At 36.4% G+C, this 20,220-nt stretch overlaps 1 protein-coding gene across 8 annotated transcripts in view; it reads right to left on the reverse strand.

Annotated features, from left to right (window-relative positions):
• The window catches only part of MAGI2 (membrane associated guanylate kinase, WW and PDZ domain containing 2), a 1,330,046-nt gene that overhangs the window by 461,346 nt on the left and 848,480 nt on the right, over positions 1–20,220 (reverse strand). For all 8 annotated transcript variants that reach the window (XM_038562829.1, XM_038562825.1, XM_038562824.1 and 5 more), the window contains exon 4: positions 18,616–18,831. In XM_038562829.1, the coding sequence (XP_038418757.1) occupies positions 18,616–18,831 (216 nt within the window). The remainder of the gene's footprint in view (positions 1–18,615; positions 18,832–20,220) is intronic.

Genomic DNA, 20,220 nt, shown 5'->3' on the forward strand with positions numbered 1-20,220 from the left:
TGAGGACAACATTTGAGGACTTACTCTAACCCTTTCACAGATTGTTGAATCAGAGCAGATAAAACAAAACAGGGAGAGAAATGGGGTAAAATAAAAACTATGAAGAGGTAAATTCTGGATCATATACCTAAATGTCAATGAAGGATGATCACATTTCTGGAAATATATAATATGTGTTAAAGACAAAATCTTGAAGGACAAGAAAATTCTTGGAATTTTCTTGGAAAATTCTATGGAAACTCTAATACCAGCATGAGTTTTAAGCTGTATCTTGGTTAAGCTCAGGTTCTAAAGAGTAAAGGCAGGGAAATAAGGACATTTTAAAGACCTAACAGGGGTACTACAGGGAGTGGGTAAAGAAGATGATTTTAAAGGCTACCTTTTCATGGGATTAGATTTTTGGGATTAAGTATTTTGGTCAAGGTATGCGTGTAATTACATAATGGGGATATTTTTAAAATATCCTATCATGTATATTCTCTCTGAGCTATTCAGAATTTCTTTTTGTTCCCATTTAGCTTTTCTGCCACTAAACATAGACCATGAGTCTTATTTGTTGGCGAAGAGTAGAGTGGGTACCATCTAGAAAAATGAACAGGGTAAATAAAAAGAAAGATAAAATGCAGAATAAGTTCCTGCAAGGTAACATGGTGTGATTGGGAAAGAAATTCAAAGGGGGAAATGTTCCGGTTTAAGACACTCCTTGGTTCATTCAGAGATTCAGCACCACTATCTTTAGGTTTTGGTCTGGAGTATGATGTATGTGGCCATGGTAAGAAAAGGGAAGCCAAGGAAAAGGTGAAGGGAGCCAAAAGGAGAGGAAGCCCATGAATTACTTTAGTTTAAAACTTTGGGAGAAATGTTTTCTGCAGAGTAGCCCCAAATCTCCACTGGAAAGTCAGAACAAATAGATTGTGGGTAAGGGGGCAACTGAGTAGCTCAGTCAGTTAAGCATCCAAACCCTTGGTTCAGCTCAGGTCATGATCTCAGAGTTGTGAGATTGAGTCCTGGTCGGGCTCTGAACTCAGTGTGGAGTCTGCTTGATTTCCTCTCCCTCTCTCTCTCTGCCCCTCTCCCTATTCACGCTCTATATCTAAAATAAATAAATAAAATATTTTAAAAAGTTTGACAAATACCACTTCAAGGACTCCCCTGGGGTATGTTTGTCATCTGAAAGTCTAAGTATGGCCCAGTGGGAAACTTGGAAAATAACTAAAACTAGGGAACCACTGGCTTCCTCACAGTGGAAGGTGTCCTAGAGACAGCTTAACCCCAAAACTGGAAGGAGAGTACTACTGACAGATGCCAATGTGAAGACAGGACAGCTGATTTAAAAATATGAAATTCTACAATCATTTGAGAACATAACCAATAGCTATTAACATTAAAATATATATATACACATACGCATATTCTTTGACTCAGTAATCCCACTTTGAGACGGTATCCTCCAAAAATAAAAGTAGTGTGGAGTAAGAATACACATATAACAATAGTGGGGTATGTCTAGTAATAAAGCCCTGAAAATGGTTTGAATGCTTATCAATGAGAATTATGATTAAGAAAATTGTGGAAAACCATAGTTTAAAACAATGAATTAAATGTGTATCTATTGAGGTGGAATTATTCAAAGAGTAATCCAAGTTGTAGAGAACATATATTATTTATTCTGCTTTTTAAAAACAAATGAACACAAGTTCTCTTAGTTATACGCATACAATTTTGTGTATAATATATAAGCATGAAAACAGTTTGGAAGATGCACAAGAGATTGTCAACTTTGTTTACTTAAGTATATATAGTACATTAAATGGGGGTGGAAGAAGTTTTCTTTATGTATATTTGCATTCATTGGCTATCAATTATTTTTATGACTTTAAAAATTAGTAACAGTAATTTACAATGAGTTAATTAAAGAATTCTATCTTTGTTTTAATCAATTGCTTAGATCAATTGCTTAGTTTTCCCTATATGCATCAATCTCAGAGGCCATATTAAGGTATCTTTAGGAATTAGGAAGCACAAGAACACATTACAAGCTTTCACAGTTTTGCCCTTAAAAAGAACACTTTAAAAAGAATATGGCCCCTTGCTGATATAGTCTTCCAGCAGATTCCTCATAGAAAATTGACCTTTGTAAATGTGTAGGAAAGAAGCAGCAAGAAAAGGTACCTGTGCTCTCTTTAGATTCTCATTGCTGAATCTTATTACATGTAGTTACTGATACACAAAAAAACACTGTTCTCAGGTAATTCCAGATGTTATGTTGCATTTGAAAAGTTAAAATGCAAGGTCATATTCTGAAATATTCATTCATTCAATATTCATTTAATAAATAATTATTAAGCACTCAATTATCAGAGACTAAGAACAGAAGAATGAACAAGAGAGGCATGACCCCTGCTCTTCTGGACCTCAAAATATGTCAGGATGTGTAGTCTTTAGACAAGTTTAAGTGTGATGAATGCTTTCCCAATGAAAGCTGGGATATTATGCATATACATTTTTTTCACAGTGTGCTGTCAACCTGATACTTGAAAGAGAAATCAAGAGACTTTTTTCAGAGGAAGGCAATAGAGAAAAAATAGATAAGCAAGGACTGAATTAGGCAAGGCCTTAGAAAGCATGCTCAGAATTTGAGACTGTAACCTAAAAGTAATGAGAAGGCATTGATTTATCTTAACCAAGAAGATAGGATCCCCGGGTGGCTCAGCGGTTTAGTGCCTGCCTTCGGCCCAGGGCCTGATCCTGGAGACCCAGGATCGAGTCCCACATCAGGCTCCCTGCATGGAGCCTGCTTCTCCCTCCGCCTGTGTCTCTGCTTCTCTCTCTCTCCCTCTCTCTCTCTTTCTGTCTGTCTCTCATGAATAAATGGATAAAATCTTAAAAAAAAATCAAGAAGATAATACGATTAGATTTTCATTCACTACAAAGATTCCCTTAACTATTCTGGGGGTTTGAGAATGGCAAGAGAAGATATTTGGTAAGTTATTTGTCTGTTCTAGACAAGAGATGATGGTGGCATGGGCATGGAAAGAAATGGACTGAAAAAACATTTAGATATCCTGGTAAACCCGGTGAGCAGCAAAGCTATTCACTGAGATGAGAAATATGAGAAAAGGAGCAGGACCGTGCAGGGAGTTGGGGAGAGTATGGGTATAGTTTTGGGTACACAGAGACAGAGTTCCACTTCAAACTCTCAATGGAGATGTCATGTCAGAGTTCTTGGCTAGAGAGAATCAAATTTAGAGACAACAGTACATGGCTAGACTATACTATAATCTAAGCCAGAGGAGTGGATGAAATTGCCTAGAGAGACAGTGTAGCAAGTGGAAACTAGGCTCCTTAGAGCTGCTGTCTGAGGAATTTTCACATTTAACAGTCAGTGAGAGGATGATTAGAAAAGAGCAGCCAGGGAAGTAATAGGAAAACCAGTCAATCCTCATGCCATAAAAGCTGAGCAGAGGGCAATGAGGAGGAAACTTATTACCTTTGGCCAAAGCTGCTAAATAGTCCAACAAAATAAGGGCATACAATCTTTTGAAATTAATAATATGGAGGTCACTGGTGACATTGGTTACCAGTTATGGTAGCAGTTATAGTGGAATGGTGGGTCCAGAAGCCAAGTTGGAATGGATTAAAGAATGAATGAAAAGAAAAAAAAAAAAAAAAAAAAAGAATGAATGAAAAGAAAAAACACATAATATGCTGACAGAAAATTCATTCAAGAAGCTTAGGTATGAGACAGATGCCTGGGTGGCTCAGTAGTTGATCATCTGCCTTTGGCTCAGGTCATGATTGAGTCCTGCACTGGGCTCCCTGCAGGGAGCCTGCTTCTCCCTCTGCCTATGTCTCTCATGAATATATAAAATTATAAAAAGAAGCTTAGCTGTGAACAAATATACTTTTTTCTTTGACTAAAGACTAGAGTCTTTGGAGATGTCTATATTTATTGTCGTGCCAGAGATATGGTGCCAAGACCTCTCAGTTCGTCTAACACTTGTTGATTCCTTCCTTCCTTTAGTCTTATTTAAATGGATCAATCATCACATTAGCAAACATGAATTTAATACCTATGATATGCAGGATACTTAACAAGAACCTAATGGGGGAGAAAAAAAATTTTATCGGGCTACTGTGAATTGGGTTGATAGAAAGGAATAAGTAGCACCTGCTTTCTCTATCTGGACAAAATAAGAGAAAAAAGTGAGTAAGACAAATAGACAACCATAACATTTGCGCATTCACTATTTGTAAAGGCTAATCTAGGGGTGTAGTTTATGGCGAGAGTCAAAGGCTTCCAGTGAAACCCAGAGTCTGGCCAATGAACCCACAGGCAGCATGGAAGCAGGGCAGGCTTCCTATGCAAGGGCAAAACCTATTCTCAGAAAAGGAAAGCAGAACATTAGGGGTAAGAAAAAGAGGAGTTGAGCCAAGCAAGCCCAGCTATCCTTCTAAGATGCATCATTCACATAAGTCACTCCATCTCTTCTGGGCAGAATAAATTAAGCTGCCAGTGGAGTGCAAATCAAGTACTTTAATTGACATGCAAGACAACATGATGGGTAGAGAGGAAGTATTCCCCCCAACTCTGGGTAACTATATAGAGTACCATCATAATGACTTTTTACATGACACTCAATGACACCAAAGAGTTATATACACATTTCTAGGATGGCAATATAGTACATGGAGATAAGAATATCTAAAAGAGCTATCTGAGGAATTCCAACATTGAGCACTCAGCTGGAAAAGGCACTGGCATTATGTTTCCTCTATTACTAGGACAGTGGTATTAATTAATTTATCAAATATTTGTTGAGACCGCACTAAGTTCCAGGCACTAGGCTAGTCAATGAGGCAGTCAAGGAGAATGTGGTCCAAATGAGTGCTAGGGCTGTCATAACAAGTACCACAAACTGGATGGGTTAAACAAGAGAAATGTATTAGCTTACAGTTCTGGAGACTAGACATCCGAGATTAAGGATTTGGCAGGGCCATGGTCCCTCCAGAGGTACTAGAGAAGGATCTATTCCAGACCTCTCTGCTAGCTTCTGGTAGTTACTTGGTTTATGGCAGCACAACTCCAATCTTCATATGGCATTCTTACTGTGTACATGTCTGTGTTCCAATTTCGCCTTTTTATAAGGACACCAGTTACACTGGATTAGGGGCCCACCCTACTCTACTAGGACTTCATCTTAACTAATTACATCTACGAAGACCCTATTTCCAAATAAGTTTGCATTCTGAGAGTCTGGTGGTGTGGACTTCAATATATAAATTGCGGGAGGAGGAGCACAATTCAACTAATTACACAGTGTATCAGGCGAGTTCAGCTTACAATTCACTGAACGTTCATGTTACATCATAATAATTTCCTTGCTTAGAAGGAAAAGATAAATTTACTACATTTTGATTAATATGGTTATCTCTTTTTTCTGTATGAAGCTTATTTTTATTATTTTAATCAGACAACGTTGGGTATTGTATAAGTAACTGAGAATGTAACCATTAAGAACAGAATGGATTTTTTTAAAATTCTAATTTTTAGAGAAATTTTAACTGTACAACAAAATTAAGAGAAAGGTGCAGAGATTCCCCATAGACTCCTTGCCCATCCCCATCAAGTGATACATTTGTTACAACTGATGAACCTACACTGACACATCATTATCATCCAAAGACCACAGATGAAATTAGGATTCACTCCGGGTGATATATTTTATGGGTTTGGACAAATGTATAATGACATGTAGCCACCATTATAATATCGCACAAAGTAGTTTCACTGCTTTAAAAATCCTCCGTGCTCTTCCTATTCATCCTGTCCTCCTCTCTAACTCCTGGCAACCACATTGATGTTTTTACTGTCTCCATAGTTTTGCTTTATTCAGAATGTCATATGGTATAGACATTTTCAGATTGGCTTCTTTCACATAAATATGCATTTAAGTCTATCCAATGTATTTTAATGGCTTAGAGCTCCCTTCTTCTTAGCAATGAAAAATATTCCATTATCTGGATGTATCACCCAAATCGATTTTTAGTAACAAAAGTATGGGAAAGAATAGATCTTACATACCAACCATGAGTGTACAGGTGGCCACTCCTGTTAGCACTCCTTTTCTCTCATGGAGTTCAGCTTAGAGAAGCATGGGTGCAAATATGCCTCACATAAATCTCATTTATGTAAGATCTGTAGTTTGAGAAGACCTAGACTATTTAAATTTTGACTAAGAGGGAGCCAAATAATACAAACATATGTTTTACTTTTATAGCGGTGTGAAGCTATTTCTTGATTAGAAGTAGTCATGTAGAATTGTCCTTTTTGACTTCCAAGACATATTTTTCGGTATGAGTCTATTGTTAAATCTAAACATGAATTTTTTGGATATGTAAATGTAATTTTTTTCCTAAGATGCTTGCTGCTGAAGTGAACAGACTTTATCAAACACTGGCATTTTTTTTTTTTTGAGCATTCCATTTTGCATTTCTAGGTCACTTAGATGCCTTATAAACAAGAGCAAGGCATGTTTTGTTTTGTTTCACTAACAATAGAATCAAAGAATATTTCAATAAAGAAGGAGTATCTCTTTTTAAAGAATGGTAGTGATGAAAAATATTCCTCTTTGACCAGAACTGTTGAATTTCCTAGAAACTCTACAGAAATGTTGAGACATAAAACAGACATTGACAATGTACATTCTTATAAATGAAGACCTATAAAAAACATATTTTATGTACACTTTTACTGTTGTGAAGAATTAAGAAATACAATTTTCCTCTTTCCTACCCTAATTGTGTTTTGTTGGATTTAGCAAATGCTTTTCTTCTTCCCATAAGAAATTCAGAAGAACTCAAAGATAGTATAGGGACTGAAAGTCATTTAATTGGAAGAGAATTAAATGTATGCATTTTTGCATTTGGTCCAGCTCACATTAATTCTATAGCTCTGGTCTGGTCTCAGGCTTTGATATACAATGATATGTATCGTAGCCATTCCATTTGCTTACATGTTTATTGGCTTAGCAGTATCTAGCACATTGCCTTTCGGACATAAGACTAAGGATAAATCAGAATGCCACAGTTTTGAATGTTCTTACTCGGTTTTATTAGAGAATAATCAGAAACCAAGATAAAACCATTTCAAGAAGAATGCCTATTTTATACCTTACCCATATTTTCACTTGACATGGTCTATGCATATAGCTAATGTTGAGCTTTCTGTAATTGCCATCCTTCAAAATGAGGAAAAATAATGTTTTTAAGCTAGACAGGAAATTGTTGATTTTATTTCTTGAACAGTCATAAAATTTAAATTTCCAAAATTTGTTTTACCCTGTGAGAGCTCTGTGATTTATGTTTCTAATGGCTACATGACAAATTTTAATAAATCTAATAATTTTTCTCCTATATTCATATTATTTCTTTGGAAATAAGCATGGCTAGAAAACATTTAACAGGAAAAAATATTTACACATAATAAGAGAAAATAGGAATAATTTGAAATAATATTTTTCTTTTGCTTTTTGTGTAGCGATTCTCAGGTAACAGCAAAAACACTCCACAAGAAGCAGTAGAAGATAATTGCTAAGGCTGGTGTCAGACTGCCTGGGTTTGAATCTGTTCTTTACAGTGTGATGTTGAACAAGGTATTGAAACATTCAATTTCTTTAACCATACAATGCGGGTTAATAACATTACCTACCTATAAGAATTAGATGTGCCATGCATAGAAATTGCTTAGAGCAGTAAACTATTAGAACACAGTAGGTGTTCAGTAAATGTCAGATATCGTTATCAGGGAATTCTATTACTTAAAATACTAAATAAATTACAAAGTTAATTCAGTCAAGCCATCTAAATGGTCTCTCTCGGCAGAAAAGAAGTGTGGTCAAGTTTGCAGAATTTGAAAGATATTAGGATTTTTTAAATGCAATAACTAAAAAAGAGAGAGATACAAAACTAACATTTCCTTTTTATTTATTTTATTTTATTTTTTAACATTTCCTTTTTAAAAAGTGTTCACATAAGTTGAGTTATCCTTCCTCAGTTAAGACATGTTGTGGGGTTAAATGACTTAAAGGAAGAAAACTAATTCTCAGATAATAATCCACAGTTTTTTTTCAAGTTCTGTATAATTTCCTATAGAGTTTTGCATTTGATTTTGTTGGGCACAGGGGGCTGCTACTGAGCTATAAATCTGGCAATACTTTGGTACCACAGAGGGTATGCACTTGTAGCAGAATCAGAGACTTGGCTCCCCAATTTGATATTAGCCCAAGGCTTATTAGCCTCCTGGTGTATTCCCAGGGCAACCTTGGTTTTCAAGTCTGTTTATAACAGATCGCTCCCCCACTTTGGTTTCTGTTTATTTGTGGTAGTGACCATGGCAGTAGAAGTTGTGGGGCTTGAAGATTTCTGTTTCTTTCCTGAAAACTCAGTAACCTTATCAAAAAGTGTGTTTCTTATACTAATCCAAGGTCCCATGTGTTAGTGGGGGAGGAGGCTGTCAGAGAATGATCCTCACTTCACTTCTAGAAGCTGAAGTTCTTAGTCAAAATTTGAACCAGAGGGTCTTGTACATGAATGAACATTTCAGGGGTGACTTTTATTTCTTTATTTTTAAAAGATTTTATTAATTTATTTGAGAGAGAGAGAGAGAGAGAGAGAGAGAGAGAAAATGAATAAGTAGGGGGCAGGAGAGGGAGAAATAAACTCCCAGCTGAGCAGGGAGCCCAATGCAGAGCTTAATCCCAAGAGCCTGAGATCATGACCTGAGCCAAAGGCAGACGCTTAATCAACGGAGCCACCCAGGTACCCTGGAGTGACTTTTAAACAAGAGAAAAATATCATTGCAATTGATTTTCCATTCTGGCCCCACTATAGATTATACCCTATAGTGAAAAGTAGAGGGCATTCTGTCTTCAGAAAGGAAGCAATCATGCAGTGGCCACCTGCATTCTATATAGCCAGTTGATTAAAAGAAGTCAAGATTATAGCTTGTTGCTCACAGAGTGCTCTCACCAATTTTCCAAAACCTTGTAAAATAAAAAGAGGAATTATAATATGGGTGCTAAAATGTTTGACATTGAGTGATTAGTGAAATTTTGCTCATCATTTAAAAACCTAATTACTTTTTGATGTACTAAAATATGCACGTGGCCGAAATCCAAAAGTACAAAGGGAAAATATGGTGCCAAGTAGGCTTCCCTCCTGTTTCTAGTCCCAGTGGTACAGCAATCAGTTAGCAAACATGACTACTTTTCTGCTGCTTCAGAGATATTTCTAAACACAGATTACTGATGTTTAGGTAGAGGATTTTTTTTTTCCTTAGTTCTCCTAAAGTGTTTCTAAATTCTAAAAAAAAAAAAAAAAAAAAAGTATTATGTAAGTTCTTTAAGTTTTAAATTCCAGTTAGTTAACATACAGTGTAATATTAGTTGCAAGTACACAATGTAGTGATGCAACACATCCATACAATACCTGTTGTTCTTCACAACAAGGGCTCTCCTTCATCCCCATTACCTATTTCACTCAGCCGCCCCCATCTCCCCTCTGGTAACCATCAGTTTGTTCTCTATTGTTAAAAGTGTTTCCTGGTTTGCTTCCTCTCTCTTCCCCACTCCTTTTGCTTGTTTATTTTGTTTCTTAAACTCTACATATGAGTGAAATTATATGGCATTTGTCTTTGACTGACATAATTTCGCTTAGCATAATACTCTCTAGCTCCATCCATGTCATTGCAAATGCCAAGATTTCATTCTTTTTTTATGGCTGAGGACTATTCCATTGCATATATATGCACCATATCTTTTTGAAAAAGATTTCATTTATTTATTCATGAGAGACAGAGAGAGAGACACACACACACAGACACAGGCAGAGGGAGAAGCAGGCTCCCGCATGCAGGGAGCCCGATGTGGGACTCAATTCCGGGACCCCGGGATCATGCCCTGAGGCAGACACTCAACCATAGAGCCACCCAGGCATCCCTGCATCATATCTTTTTAATCCATTCATCAGTTGATGGACACTTGGGCTGCTTCCATAATTTGGCTATTGCAGATAATGCTACTATAACCATCGGGGTGCATGTATCCTTTTGAATTAGTATTTTTGTATTTTTTGGTAAATACCTAGTAGTACAATTGCTGGATCACAGGGTAGTTCTATTTTTCACCTTAGGGGAACCCACATACAGTGGCTGCAAGAGTTTCCATTCCCACCAACAGTGCATAACAGTTCTTTTCATAAAAGGTATACAAATGAGGAGGGGTGGATCTAAGACAGAGCGACAGTTTATAAATATATAAAATGTATATGTATATCATAATATATTCTATAAAAATAAACTTAGAATAAAATATTATAATTAGGGGAAGTTAGGGTAACAACTAACTGTGCTTCTGATTTTTGAGACGATATGGCAATTGAAGAAGTAGATATTCTCAGTCCAGTAAAGAAATCACTTTTTTCTGTAATATTTGTAACCCAGTTGCATCTCATCCATTCAGAGGGCTAGCCAAGAAAATGTGAATTACTAATAAAACATATTCAATACCTCAAAATTATTTTTCATCTCTATCTGAAACTCAGTTGGTTATAGGTTCTTTGGAGCACTAGAAGAACAATATGTGAAATTAGGAAAATAGAAGATTCAAGGTCTATAAGTAGCAGATGACAAGGAAAAAAAAATCCAAGATACAAAAAATTAAATTGTAAAGACTCACTAGAAAGATTAGTAGAGGAAATTATTTCCCATTAACAAGGGAGAAATGTTGCCTTAATTAGTATATTTCCTTCTTCCTGCAATATTTCATTTTTTCACATTTTAATAAAAGTAGACTGGAATATTGGCAATAAAATGAATCCTCACAGCTTTGAAATTGTATATGTGAAATTATTTTAATAATGTAATGCACTTGAAAGATGTTTATCATATAGAAACAAGTTCCCCAAACCCTCAACTAACTTTGCAGTAAAAGAAACTGATAGAAGTATTGAAAATATTCAAAGACCAAAGCAACATATGAAGTGGAATATAGGATATAAATGTGCAATATCTTTTAGATCTTGCTTTTAAAATTCTGAAAAAATTCCAGGAGACTAGTACTATATAAAATATAACATCACCTTGCGAGGTTTTATGAACATCAAAGGGTTTGAAAGAGAAAATAGAAAAAGCCTCCATTTCATTTTGATCTTGATAATTCGAGTGCTATTCTTCGGGGCCAAATTGGAGTCAAGGTATTGTTTGATGAGAGCAAGAAGTCAATTAGGAGGAAAAAGATGAGGTGCTATTCCCAGCAATGGACTATGCAGAAGGAATGAGTACGCATAGAGACCTTCCCTCTTCAGGAACAAAGTCCAGCCCTCAGCCAGAAATAACTAGAGCACTCTTTGTCTGGCAATAAAGCAGCTGAGATTTCACACTGCAATTATAATCACTTCTTATGAGGAGAAATATGAGACAGGGAAATGAAACACAGAGTGAAAATCAGACCTAGAGAGAATGGATGGCTATGATTAGAAATACGATTAAGCTCTAAGGATGCCTGGAGAACCTGAAGACACTTAACATTGCAACCAGTCCTCAGGCTTGCTGCAAGTGCTGTGCAAGCCCCAGTATCACCCTGGGTGTTGTTGCTCTGCACTCCTCATTCGGGTATCAAATCTCTCTCTCTCACACACACATCCTACAAACCCTCAGAGGAGTAGAACAACACTCTCCACAACGGTTGAGCGTAGGATCCCCAGAATGCTGAATCAGTTTGAGGGCACGAAGAGGTTCAAATAATGCATCGCTTTTAGTTTAACAGCAAAGTGAGTCGCCTCGATTTGAAGTGACATTCCTGAAACTAATCATGATTTCAATTTTCCCCCAATGCCGTAGTTACAATTACTACTGTAGTTCCTAAGCAGGAGCTCTAAAATGATTATCATACCATTTTATAATCACACCTAGGGACTCAGGACATTTGACAATTAGGACAGTTTTAACTTTTAAATAATCCTTTTAAGAAAAGATGCCCCTCATTTAGAAATGGAATATCTAATTTTAGAAGGTTAATTTAAAACAGTCCCCCAAATTTGTCCCTCCAATGGACAGAGAAACCTAGTACAGGGTTTGGGAACAAGATCATAAAATGAAGCCTCCTCAAAAAAAAAAAAAAAAAAAAAAAAAAAAGGAAAGAAAGAAAGAAAAAAGATAAAGATCTGAGTGGATACACACATCACAGTCTCTGTGAACCCACAGAAAAATAAGCAGGGGATAGGCGCTGGGGTGGTTTCAGAGTGGGCTATTATTCACAGGAAAACAGCGAGCTTCACTATGGAGGACATAATTCTTTTGACAGTGACAGGACCTCATTCACAGAACCAGGACTGATGGTGCAGGCACAGTCAGCGTGCCAAGCAGCACAGGACCTGGATGCGGGTCCCTAATGGTGAACTGAGATCATTTCTGAGGACACTCGGTGATCACATAAGGGACACTCTGTTTGCTCTCTGGGGGCGGCAGTTCATTTGCACTAATTGTGGGCTTGGGGGCCTGGAGAAGGCAGCTCTGTGTACACATACTGTATTCCCTTTGTTGGCGAAGGTAGCTCTCACGGGCCCTGTTCCTCCTGGCATTGTGTGTGTGTGTGTATTAACAGAGAGATTTAGCTGCCTTTAAAATATATGTGCATTTCTAATTCCTTACACTAGGCTTACTAATAGCTAGTGAGGGGAAGTTGCAATATAATAGTGAATTACTTTCCGGAAAAGTTTAGCAGATAATTCATGAAATAAAAGAAATCTAAGAAAGCGTAACCCAATTACTATGGTTTACAGGATTTTCTTTTCTTCAGAGAAGTTCAATCTTCAAAACAACACAAAACGAAAAACTAGCTACTTATTATCCACCTATACTTTACTTTTATTTTAATTCCAGCTTAGTTAACAGTGCTGTATTAGTTTCAGGTATACAGTATCATGATTCAACACTTACCTATCTATTTTTGGTATTTTCACAGAGAAATTGAATTAGTTCTCATCTTTAAGAATACATGTTTTCAAATATAATTCTATGTAATTTTCAAATAACTTTTGCAGGAATGTAAGATCAAGAATGCCATATCTTTCAAACTTAGAAGCAATGCATGCTGAACTCAGTAGTGTAAAAAGAGCACGAAATAAAGCTAATCATGTAAAACTCTGATATTCTCCAGAGGTTCAGTTGACTAAAAAAATAAAGATTTACAAGTTTTTGAAATATCTAAAGATCTATACTAATCACTGACACAGATAAGCAAAAAAGTAAAGGTAATCCTTGTCCTAGAAATATTTACTATGTGTAGGGATGCCAGACATGCACGTTATGAAAAATCATCTACGAGTACAAGGTTTAATCAATATCTTCCAAATGAATGAAGGATGTAAACTGTACTTCAATAATTCAGAGATGGACAGTTTCAATTTTTCATTATGGGAGTCAACAAGCAATTTCTTGAGAATATCAAAATTTTTATTGAATTCTGTCTAAAAGAATAGGAGGTTATAATATGATAAAGGCCTTATCCAACAGGTGGAAGTATTTTATGAATAAGGGATGGAGATGAGAGAAGAGATGGGGGAGTAGTGGGGGGCAAAGCTAACAGAGATGTTGCAGTCAAATATGGGATGACCTGAGGGGTTACCCAAGGAGTTTGGAGCAGTAGAAATCGAAGCTCATCCAAGTTTTGGGAGGATAGTTACGTGATCAAGTGCTGGTTCAAGAATCTTTAATTGATGGAAGATTAACAGGCCACTTGATAGGGACAGAGCCTGAAGGAATGTAGATCCCTTAGGGGACACAAATGTGATAAGGCAGCAATCTAGGATGGTGATATTTGGGAAAAAGAGATTAAAGCTACAGGCTCAGTGATCTGTTATATCTAATAATATATAGGAAGCCTGGGGGAAAGAAGTATCTGAGCTATTTGGGTGAAAACAAGAATTTGAAAAATCAAATAAAGGCCTTTATGAGCTGATTTGCTTGTGTTATGGGAGAAGAATTTAAGTGGAATGTTGCATTTAAGATGCTACAGAAATGCTTAGGAGGGGCAGTCCAGTGGGCAGCAGTTAGAGATATGGCCCTGGGACATTAGAGGAAAGTGAAGGCTACGGGTAATCGACAGTATTTGAAGCTATGGGGCTGGATGGCAACTCTAACAAGATAAAGATGCCTAAATATAGGTGAGGTTAATGTCAAGGAAAGGTTTCCTGGGGATATGAATTTTAAGTATCAGTTTAAAGACAGATTTTCTAAGATGATGTAAAGCTGTATCATCTTTGCAAGCATTCGATCTAACACTGCAGCCACACATTCACTGAAGGACAAATATAACAGAATACAATGTAATGAAATACACTGAGCTGAAAGACTGATTTTACCTTATGGAGGTCAGGAGTCATGCTGTCCTCAACATGGTTAACAGCCCAGCAAAGGTGATGGGGACAGGATGAGTTCGGGTGTTCCTGGGTCCAGATCTTAACACTGTTACTAAATAATTATTACCTTAGTTAAGTACCTTAAGCTAAGTTTCAGCATATTCTTTGATAAGTAAGCATACCATGGTTATGGGACAAGAAATAACGTATGGACTATATGTCTAGCACATCTTATGCATTCATTAAAGGAGAGTTGCCATTATTTATTTTCATTGTTATTTTTGTGACTTTCAGTATTAACCAGGTTAGAGCTACATTTCTAAGGATAGAACAATACTGATTTCTATCATCAAAGTGACATATGTCAGAGAGAGAAACATTTCTGATCTGAGACACTGAAAGATCATCCCATGGCTTTTCTAGGTGAAATGGGCTAACTCCATCTGTTTGATGTAATTCCAACCAAAAAAGGGAGCCTAACATTAATTATTCACTTAAAATACTTGACTATTCGTGGACAATGTTACAGGTCAGTAGAGCTTCATGTACATAAACTTTACATAAATATGGCCTGAAACTAAAAGGAATGTATAGTTCTAAGTTTAAGTCTAAAGGAGAAGCGATGAAGAAAACGAGTAGTAGAAGTAAATTGAGGACTCTTCTAAAACCTTTATTTACCTAGCGAGAATAATTCATTTCAGTAAAACATAAGGAGTTAAAGATTGGTAGGCTTTTTTTTTTTTTTAAGATTTTATTTATTCATAGAGACAGAGACACAGGCAGAGGAAGAAGCAGACTCCATACAGGAAGCCTGACATGGGACTCAATCCTGGATCTCCAAGATCACACCCCGGGCTTCATTAAACCTCTATGCCACCAGGGCTGCCCAAGATTGGTAGGCTTGATGCTTAAATGCATGCAGAATATTTTTTAAAAATACGATTTTTTTAATAACCACAGAGCCACATAAGTGGAGTTGTACATGATTTCCAGAAATGAAAGAAATAAGAAACTTGTAGTAGGTAGAAACTAATAATGCCACTTTTAAAGAGGTACAAGTAAAATAATGATCATGTACGTACATGTTGCTGAGAAATATATTTATGCTTCTATTGGTGCTATTACACTCAGATAGCATAGCAGCTAAGAACATGCTTCTGGATCGATATTTCCTATAAATAAATCCCAGTTTCTGGGCAAATTACTTAACAATAGTGTGCCTCAGTGTCCTATTCTATGAAATAGTACCTAACCCGTAAAATCTGTTAGGAGAAATAACTGAACTAGTACACATAATGAAGTTAAAGAGTTCCTAGAACATGGTTAGCATCCACAAGAGGTTAATTTTTACATTATTTATTATCGGTATTATCAGCATTTTTATGTAATGGAATAAAAGTACCTCAATAAGCTTTTCTCACTTTCTAAATGCACCTCATCGATTATACTATTTATGCTCTGAATTGACATCTGATGTTAATTAGTATTATAGGCTCTTAGTTGATACAGGGCGGTAACTAAAATTTAAGCAAGAATTTTCTCAATATTGTTTAAAGTGTCTTACATCTGGTAAACATGTATGGGAAGAAAAAAGGCAGGATAAAGACCCTATGCTAGAAAAAAACGTGACAAAGTTCAAAAGATGAAGATCTGAGTGAATATGTATGGGAAGGAGGCAATGTGAACCCTAAAGTTTCTATTGGATATTCTAATAAAGGATGAAGGACCAATTTCTGGTTTGGGGCTGTTTTCTCCATCTTTGAACACTGGGCAAAGAGCCGCCTAATTTACATATGTCTCATCTCCCATAAGGGACAGAGAAGTCCAGCCAGGCTTACAGAGCCACTGCAAGCATCTGTTGGCATTTGTGGCATCTATTGACTATCCAGACATCCCAGAGTTGGCCTGGGTAGTTGTTCTCTACCGTCCTCAGGCTGAGAGGTCCAGGGACAGACATACTGTTAGGGCAGCTTAAGAAGAGTGCAAACCAATCCATGTATCTTGGGACCCCTCCTGCCTAGCCCAAACTCACAAACAAACCAAACCCAATTCCTTATGTCTAATATATGAATTGAAAGGAATGGTGCTTTCTACATTTACTATGACCCCCAATTAAATAAATTTCTAATTTACAAATAAATGTATGTCAAGAATACTTCATTTGATTTGCCTTATACAGAGTAGAAATGCAATAGAAACCAACGATTCAGGCCCAACCAAGGGCAAATATTTTATGTTTTTAGCTGTAAGGTATTAATCAGTAACAAACTCTGTAACTGCTTTTTGATCTCCAACTTTGTTTTTTTGTGATTACTGCTTCCACTTGGCTGAATCATTTTGCTTCTCATATCAAAGATAGCTAAGAAAACTATGTACTACCAACTTAATTCAAAATCCATTACATAATGAAAAATAAATATTTTGACAAAGATATTTCAGAATCAGAACAGAAAAGGTATCTAATTGCTTGAAAATTACCTATAGACCTATAAATTGCTTTCCTCTCATATACATTTACTTAGTTCTTTACCTTCTGAACCGCATCACATTTTTTTCCGGCACAGGGTCTTTAGTAAGCAAGTTACATTATGTACAATAGTGATCTTTAGCATTTATATACAGAAATTGGTGATTGGTAGGAACAGAGCATAAGTTTTTCACCATTGCATTTATGGAGGAGGCTGTCCTCCTCTGAGAAATCAAGATGAAATCACTTTTTAAGGTTTTACACACTGATTGGAATAGATTAGATTTTGGTCTCCCTATGTTTGAGGAAAAACATTTTTGTAGGTAATTATGAATAAGGAAGGTTAAGAAATAAGCTTATGAAATGTTGATAAAAATAATAGAGCATGAAAATTAAAATACTACGTCACTATAGAAACTGTACAATGATAATTAAAAATAGAGACATCAAAATAGTTGTAGGAAATATATTATTATTATTAATAATATGTATGTGGGGCAGCCCCCGTGGTGCAGCAGTTTAGCTCCACCTGCAGCCTGGGGTGTGATCCTGGAGACCCAGGGTCGAGTCCCACATCGGGCTCCCTGAATGGGGCCTGCTTCTCCGCCTCTCTCTCTCTCTCTCTCTCTCTGTCTGTACGAATAAATAAATAAAATCTTAAAAAAATAATAATATGTATGCGAAGTTCATGTGTTAACATTTTTTTTCAAGAGCTTTTCAGTTCTTAGATTTTCAATGCCTACTAGTACGCTGTTATTAAAAAATAAATAACTAATAAAACTTTGGAAATTTACTCCAAGCTTAGAGGCTATAAGAATGCCATAGTTAGGGCAGCCTGGGTGGCTCAGCAGTTTAGCGCTGCCTTCAGCCCGGGGCGTGATCTTGGAGACCCGGGATCAAGTCCCACGTCGGGCTCCTTGCATGGAGCCTGTTTCTATCTCTGCCTCTCTCTCTCTCTCTCTCTTTCTGTGTGTCTCATGAATAAATAAATAAAATCTTTAAAAAAGTATATAAAAAAAGAATGCCATAGTTTTGCTTTAACATTTAATCATAAGTAATGTAAGGAAAAAAAACTAATTTTATAATTATAATAAAATTTGGCACTCGGTTAGTAATAAGCACAAGAAAATAGCAAAGCCATACCCTTGTGCAAGCACACTTTATATCTGCCTGCTCTTCTTTATATATGTGATATGATAGATCATAAATAAAAAAGATAACAAGCCTTTTCCTTGTTCAAGGGTAGGTGCCTTTACGAAGTCAATGTCTAAAGATGCTTTCTCCACATTGCCAGATTAGATAGTAAGGGTGGAGAGAAAAATATACAGACATGGTGTAGCTCTAGTCATTTTGAGTACAGTGTTCATTGAAGTTGTTAACTAAATCACATGAAACAACCTCTTTTTCCAGAACAGTGAGTATAGTAAGATTTCTAAGGATAGATTTTACCTAATTTTAATTAGCAAAGATCCCAGAACTTTATACAATCATATTCATGACTTGTAATATTTTCTAAAATGTAGAAATAATTCATTAGATTTCTATTAATACTGTGTATATGAAACAAAAAACTGAGGAACATAAACTAATTGGTTTATATGTCGAAATTAAAACTAATAAAAGGGATACAAGAATTATGTCCTTTCCATTTGATATTAGAATCCTCTCTCTCTGAGATTAACTATAATCAATCATACATATAAATATGTACATATGTATAAATGACTAACCTGGTGTTACTACTACTCCATTTCCATTGACCACAGGCCTCTCTTCCTCTTCTTCCTCGGGAGGCTCTATACTGGCTTTCTCCATGTTGCTCACTGATTTATTCCTCTTCCGTTTTCCTTCAGCACTTGGAGTGGCTCCCGGAAGTATCTGGTCTGTTACATTTAATAATAATGGTGCTGGTTCTGCTGGAGGCTTTGGCGTGCCGTAGTAATTGTCTGCAAATGATACCAAAACTTCAGGGAGTTAGATATTTCTCTTACTGTGTGTACAGTCTGTAAAAAATAGAAATTATATTGATAAATGTATATCCTGTTTCTTGCATATACGTGTATTTTACATGCATACAGATATATGGCTTTGTCTCCTTTCACATTTTTATATGCATCTTTATTTGTTGCTTTTACTATATTGGGCTTTAATGCTTAAATAAAGATACAGATTTATCTTCATTTTCACCTTTTGCCAAACCAAAATATAGTCTTATGTATTAGTCTCATATTGTTCAAAGCTATTTCAAAATTATTTTTAAAATTTGATATGCCTGATTATAACCTTTTTAAAAATAATTATGTCTGAATGAGGGTGCAGATAACTTTTTTTTTTAAAGATTTATTTATTATTTGAAAAAGAGAGAGAGAGAGTATGGGCAGGGGGAAGGGCAGAGGGAGAGGCAGAGAAACAGAGGCTGTACTGATCATGGAGCCAGATGGGCAAGTCTTGATCTCAGGAACTGAAGATCGTGACCTGAGCTGAAACCAAGAGTCAGATGCTTAACTGACTGAGCCTCCCAGAGGCAATTCGTAGTTTTTTTTTTTTTTTTTAAGCATATCTCACAACAGTCTGGAAAGGCAAAGTATATTGTGCTTTTTCTGTAGCTTTCAAAAGGCTTTGACTGTTTTCCTTGATGTCCACAGTGACCTGCCCAGAGGGGTATCACCAGGCCAGTTCAGTGGTTCTCATGGCTGCTGACTGTGGGCCTACTGCCCTAATCATAGCTCTCATGATCTGAGCTATGGAATATCTGTTCCTCCCATCAGTCTGTGAGACCTCTTAACAGGGGAGATGAATTCTTACTTCTCTCTGTAATAACAGCCTGACACATAGTAGCCACGGAATCAATGCTTACCAAGTGAGCATCTTTATATATTTAAGGAAATTATTTATAGTTTAAGATTTTGATTGGTAAAGAACATCGTGGTGTTTTGTAAAATCAGTGTTATACTTTTAGCATCAGCTTCAAGCCCACATTGGTGTTTTCATTTAATTGAATAATTTATGCACTCATTTGCTACTCATTCATTACAATCTTTATTTAGTACTGACTCTGCATCCAGGCACTCCAATATATGTTTGAGGGAAAATGATGACTATAAAACAATCCTTGTCTTCCAGATGCTTAGCAGCGTGTTGTAGAAGACAGGCAATGCTGACATCAAGCAGATAAGCATTGTAACAGGAAATGGGACTAAGTACTGCAATCAAGAAGCAGTGGAGGAGGAAGCACGTCTCACTATCTGTTGAGGCCACTGAAGGCTGCTGGGAAAACAGTGTGTTGTGAAAGAAACAACCTATGATCTGGAAGTCATGGGTTCTGGACTTGGCTT

Source organism: Canis lupus, chromosome 18, assembly GCF_011100685.1.
Source record: "Canis lupus familiaris isolate Mischka breed German Shepherd chromosome 18, alternate assembly UU_Cfam_GSD_1.0, whole genome shotgun sequence".
Lineage (NCBI taxonomy): Eukaryota > Metazoa > Chordata > Mammalia > Carnivora > Canidae > Canis > Canis lupus.